This window comes from Pinus tabuliformis, chromosome J (genome assembly GCF_031772625.1).
Source record: "Pinus tabuliformis cultivar Carrire ecotype Pingquan chromosome J, CPIR1, whole genome shotgun sequence".
Classification (NCBI taxonomy): domain Eukaryota; kingdom Viridiplantae; phylum Streptophyta; class Pinopsida; order Pinales; family Pinaceae; genus Pinus; species Pinus tabuliformis.
The window spans coordinates 944,135,419-944,141,455 of NC_142295.1; the positions used below are offsets into that span (position 1 = coordinate 944,135,419).

The following is a 6,037-nucleotide window of genomic DNA, read 5'->3' on the forward strand; positions in this document are numbered from 1 at the left end:
TCCAGGGCTGAGCAATTGTTTTGGGACAACAGTCAAAGGGGGTAAGGTGTTAACCAGTGAGATGATGGGGTATAAAGACACCGAAAGCACAGAACACCAGCGAAGGCCCCTAAATGACCACTAAATCATGAACTAAATCATGAAGGATGTACAATTGCAAAGGCTGTAAGGAGATTTGCAAGATCAATTACAAGAGTGAATGCATTAAATTACATCGTTGATTAAGAGATCTGACAATGGCATTACAATGTTTTGGGGGCTTGGAAGTGCACCAAAACTTCTATCATTCTTACATTTGCGTCATTTATATAACTTGAGCTTTACATGTGTAACAGCGATACAAGTACAGAAGGCAACAAACCATATCATATGGTAAATGTATATATTCGACTTACGACAAGCCATTTTAATTTCTACTAGGTAAGTCTTGCATACTGTCTAGATCTTCAGTCAATAAGACTTCCGAGATGTTAGAGGTATCCGAAAAGTTTAACAAACAATAAATAGTCACCCACATAAATGTCCAGAATATATGATCAAAACTTAATTTCAACTACATAGGTCCAGAAATTGTAGAATTAATACCATGTTTTCAATTACAATGGATAATAACATAATCACATGACATAAAGGAATTGGCTCATAAGGTATCAAATATAATTGCCACCTTCCCTACATCTACGTTACGAAAAAACGGATACAACTCCAAAACTTCTTGCATATGATGGACCCACTTCAGGAATGAAGTAGGGATAAGGAGCTGGAAAAAAATATACCTTCTACAACTAAACACAACTGCCTACACAATCCTGAAAAGGTCAAGAGCTACTAGTATTTTACTGTAACAGTGACCTAAAAATTATCATATTCATCTAAAAATTGCCTGCACTTGCAGCAGAAATCCACACATTACCAAAATCCCTACATTACCAAAAACCCTATTCTGCACTTTGGCATTTTACTTGCCATACAAATAGTCCATTCAGGATGCCCATTGGCCTTGTGCTCTAAACCCCCTTCCTCTTCCCCTGCCTCTACCACGACCTGCCAATTGGAAATTGATAATAACAATGTGTTACGAAACAGAACTCATAAAACAAGCACAATGCATAAACTTTTAGAGTCATTTCTGTCTTGGGTTAATGTATTGACTTCAGCATGAAAATACATCAAAAGTGAACCTTGCAAATTTGCATGAACAAACAAGTGCCAGCAAAATAAAGTATTGTACCTCGGCCTCGTATAGTTGCATCCCCGCCAGCCATACCATAGTCATTTTGATTGCCACCATCTTGAGGATTACCACCAAATCTACCTCTACCACGTCCTGCCAAAGAAAAAGTCCAAAGTAAAATTGGCTTCTCAAGATCAAATTATTATCAAAATAACAAACTTAGATTAAGTTATCACTTATCAGAGATCCAAATCATACCCCGCCCTCTACGGCCCGCTTCCCTATTAACAAAGCCATAGCCACCATAATTCCCAGTATCACCAAACCTGCCCCTACCTCGACCTGTCATGTACATTTCACAATTTAAATGCTTTCTAATGCAAATGATGAGAAACAAATAAATTCAAAAAAGCATTCAAACTGTCCAATTTGAGAAAACTGTCCAATTTGAGTTGTGCACCTTGTGCAACTCTTCTAATCATTATTCTCAAATCATTAGATTAATGTGCCCCCATCAAAACCAAAACTTGCGAAAAGAAAAAAAGCTTACCACCCATTCCTCGCGGAGCAGAATCAAGAGCATTCATACCATTGTCATTGAAATTTCCATCATCATATTGTGCATTGCCAGCAGACCTACCCCTACCACGGCCTGGCATTCACAGATAAATCAGGCATTTTCCATAACAATAGCAGATGAGATTATCCAAAGATTTTAGCTTATAGTATTGAAGTCAGCTTATGCCCTAAACAGAAGATGCTAACCTCTGCCTCGAGGAGCAAAATCCTGGCCACCCATTCCAAAGTCATTATAATTGCCATTATCTTGTTCTGCACCACCATAAAAACCTCTACCCCGACCAAAGAAACCACGACCTCTGCCACGGCTACGTCCACGACCCCGATTCCATCCATTGTCTACAGAATTATAATAACCTGATGTGTCTCCATTCTGATAGCTTACAGTAGCAACATTTCCTGTAGCAAATTCACTTACTCAAGTCTTCAACAGTTCAAAATTGAGCTTAACATTAAATATAATGGCAATGGGAAATAGTAAATACTAACTTCAAAGCAAGTTTTTCACAATATACCTCCTCTGCCAATCGCCCTTCCACGCCCGCGTCCTCTGCCCCTGCTAGCTTGTCGAGAATCTTCTGAAAACGTCAAGCATTGTGTATGTTATATTTAATACCATCAGCTATTGAAGAGCTACACTATCCCTTTTATATCAAATATATTCATTAGAAAAAACCGCACCTTCCTCGTATTCATAATCTGGCACAGGCTTGACTTGATCAGCTGGGAGCGGTGGTTGATAACTGAAGCAACAAAACGTGTGCAGAATATATTTGAAAAAATTACGCATGATCTTGCACAAAAGACATAAGCAGCCACATATAACCAAAGAATGCATTTTCACAGAAGCGTGATATAACCATTTCTACAAGATCACAATAACATCAGACTTACCCTGCAGATGTTGTGTCGAGTTGTACTCTAGATAGCATAACTGTTATCATTGACACATGTCTTGTTGTTTCCAACCTACAGAACAGGAATTATACAGTAAGTCACTGCTCTTCAAGATCTCACATGAAACAAAGAAAGTCATGATCCAAAGTAAATTGGCATCAGTAGTAAACATGTCAAACTTACGGCAATAAACCTTCTTCGAGAGGTTCCCACATATAGTTTATATCAGCAGAACTTATTTCTGTGTTCTGATGAAGGCCAGATATCCTCCTCTACAATATCAAATTGAGAAGAATCAAGTTAGCTCAGCATTCAGAATCTGCAAATCATTATCCAGCAACAAACATTAAATGTGAGAATTTACTGCATAAAATATGCCACCTTTATGATCTCTGCAATTGTTACTGTCTTGCTTATTGCTCTTCCCATTGCCTTCAAGATAATATCAGATGCACCTTTCTCCTGCATAGCACAAAGTAATGGAGTTTAGTTTGCTCATTGTTCCATTTAGATGCTCCAAATTGAATCTACTATTTTCACGGGACACAAGCAAACTTCAATCCCAACAGACCAAGGTAATATCCACACTTGGTTTTAGGACAAATCCATTTGCCTTATATACAAAATGCTAAATCAGAAAACAGTGGAAAGTGGAACATCCAACAGTTAAACATGCTATCCCAACTTTAGACCATACTCATCATGGAAACAAAGACTCATTAGTCACATCTTGAGTCTTTGACAGAAGCAGACAAACTGGATGTATCCATCCACTGCAATGCCTTGGCCACTCGCATTTAGTAAAAGCAATTCCTTTATGATTTGCCACCATTGACACATCCATCAAATCATAGATATAAACAGAAATATGTTATTGACAACAGTTCCACTATTTAGAAATAGGGTCTCTGTCGGACTATGGTCTAAAAGCCCAGATGAGATGTCACCATGCAAACAATCTAGGTCCAAACTCCAGTAGGCATAATAAGCAATAGAACAATGTGTATTGGCAAGGTTTGGCAGGTACCGCCATTGAAGTAGGCCCACAAGTATAAAGAGCTGGAGCTCTTATCAGCCCACATCCATCAAAAAAATGTGTCTACCTTTGCCCAAGGGCATTAAAAAAGAAAAATAGTAAACAAAAAAATAGAAGCTGGGTAACCTCTCGAGTCTCTGCATAACAATGCTGAAATAAAAGAAGATTTAACCTTTAAGTAACCTACAAGTGCCTCCAATGAAAACATTTAAAAGCACTAAGCAGGAAACTAAACTGAATCATGACAAACCCAAAAGGCAATTTCAAAGACAAAACAGTTCTGAACCAAACTCCCTAGGTAAAGCTCTGGACCATTCTCCTAATACAGTCCATAGCTTACATAATGTGGCATACTCTATAAGAAAATGATCAATCTTCAGAATTTATGCAATCAATGTGACATGACAGAATGATAGCTCAATCCCATTTAATTGATCTAACCTAGAGACTTCATGGAAGGCTTAAGGTTTATTTATTTTCAGTTGCCAAAGCACAAAACTTCATGCTTATGAGGCACCTACATTCCTACAGTGACTTGAGAGGTCTACACTGACATCTTATAAATTTTGGATCATTCTAGTCTATCTACTTATAGATGTCTTTGTCTTAGTAACACAAAGCACTCTCCAAACGACCTCGCCTAAAAAAATATCAATCGAAGATACTCAAAAGAATGTGACTAGGGAAGACGGGTAAAAGCCTATTAGTCCGCTGCATTTGAAAACCCGTAAAGTGAACCATCACCCATTTTCAACTTACTAAAAATCAAGTGCGCTGACTCCAGCCAGCCTAGCTCTGAAAATTAAAAAGAAGTAAACTACTCTATCTCTTCTTGTCCATTGAATAGATACTCGTGAAAGAAAAGCATAAGAATTGATTAAAAGAGTAAATAAATCAAGTAGTGAACACAGTAGGGTTACTTACTCTGAGCAATGTCATTGCATATGTAATGTAGTTCCTGGGCATCCCCTGTGTGGTGATACGAATCTCATTTTCACTTATGGGAACATCGGGGCGGGGCTTCTCCACTCGTTGATATCTATCCATGTTGTAAAAGATTATCTGGCACAGAAACTCGAACCCGGCCCTAAAACCCTAAGCCCTCTGCAACTTCAATAATCTCCACGCCAACGTATATACACAAAACCTGCAAAAGGCACAAGAATCCCAAACGAAATAAGCACAGTAAATCGCAAAACACGAACACCCACGTCCAAATGACAGCAGAAATTTGGCTCAGAAAACAGTTTCGATGCTTACAAAGCTCCAAAGCATGACCAAACCAGATGCTTATTGAGCTCAAATAGGCAACAGAGAACAGAAAGATAGCCAGGAACTGAGAGCGTACCAGATTGGACTTTAAAGATGCAGGAGGCGCCACAGGACTCGATCTTGACACCTGTTCGAAACTCGAGAGAAAACCAGTAGATTGGTATCGATGGATTGTAGTTTACATTGATTTTCGGCCGAGAAAATGGGTTTGTCTAAACTGTGGGATGCCCGGACAGTGGGTGGCCCTCTCGGCAAGCAAGCTTTGGTGCGATATGCGTTCGTTACGCTCCCCCCACAGAAAGCTCAATGGGCTTTTCCATAAATAAACAATCAATTCGCTTTAACAATTTTTGGAATTCAAAAACAGTGAAACTCGATAATATCCCAACGAGATGAGGGGAGATTGGACTAAACTTATACGGTGGCTTTCAATTTTACAAGGAATTATTTTTATAGAAGATGGGCTGTCTCGGTAGTGACTCAATGTTCCAACGGAAACGGAATGGTAATGGCTTAAGATAATAATAAAAATAGGTAAATTAATGAGGGTTTTCTCATCTTATTAATTGCGATGATAATTAATTTTAAATGGTTATGGGTAATAATTTATTCTTTGTAATAGATTAATGGGCTTTCACCATAATCAAAGTGTTTTGAATTAAGATTACAATTCACTTTATTCTAGTCCATGATTATGTTAATGTTTTAATGTTTTGAAATAAGATGATAATCCATTCATGTAATTGTATTAATTTGAGTGTTTAAAGGGATTGGATTTAATTGTGGAAAGTGAGGAGTTTTTCACTATTGGGCAAGATTTAATTCCCATAAGGATTTAACTTGGGGTCATGGGGCAACTTGAGGTAGTCGTAGAATGTGTTGTTGCACCTAGAGAAATTATATTAAATAGGCTAATGGCCCATTCACATATAAATGGATCAAAGCTCACCATTTTGTACTTTTTACAAATGTCCCCCTAAAGTGTAGATCAGATGGCAATAGGATGCATTGTTAAGGCACTATGTCACATCAACACCAACCCGACCAAATTTCTAATTAAGTTGGTCACAAAAAAAAGT

General features: G+C 38.1%; 1 protein-coding gene across 2 annotated transcripts; it reads right to left on the reverse strand.

Annotated features, from left to right (window-relative positions):
- Positions 1 to 531: 531 nt before the first annotated feature.
- On the reverse strand, positions 532 to 5,338 carry LOC149229904 (uncharacterized). 2 transcript variants are annotated; one of them, XM_089378779.1, is made up of 12 exons: positions 5,035 to 5,336; positions 4,611 to 4,833; positions 3,032 to 3,112; positions 2,834 to 2,922; positions 2,648 to 2,722; positions 2,435 to 2,496; positions 2,269 to 2,331; positions 1,940 to 2,152; positions 1,725 to 1,826; positions 1,433 to 1,516; positions 1,232 to 1,327; positions 532 to 1,044 (listed from the first exon to the last, which is right to left on the reverse strand). In XM_089378779.1, the coding sequence occupies exons 2-12, from the start codon at positions 4,731 to 4,733 to the stop codon at positions 983 to 985; spliced, it is 1,050 nt and encodes a 349-aa protein (XP_089234905.1). In that variant the 5' UTR covers positions 4,734 to 4,833; positions 5,035 to 5,336; the 3' UTR covers positions 532 to 982. The 2 variants fall into 2 exon arrangements, with proteins under 2 accessions (XP_089234905.1, XP_089234906.1); XM_089378780.1 differs by lacking the exon at positions 1,433 to 1,516 and having other exon boundaries at positions 5,035 to 5,338.
- Positions 5,339 to 6,037: the final 699 nt, after the last annotated feature.

Coding starts and splice junctions, on each gene's coding strand:
- LOC149229904 (XM_089378779.1), bottom strand. CDS start 4,733: ATGGATAGATATCAACGAGTGGAGAAGCCCCGCCCCGATGTTCCCATA. Junction 1,827..1,939: donor TTTTGCTCCTCGAGGCAGAG/GTTAGCATCTTC, acceptor TGTGAATGCCAG/GCCGTGGTAGGGGTAGGTCT. Junction 1,517..1,724: donor TGCTCCGCGAGGAATGGGTG/GTAAGCTTTTTT, acceptor TGTACATGACAG/GTCGAGGTAGGGGCAGGTTT.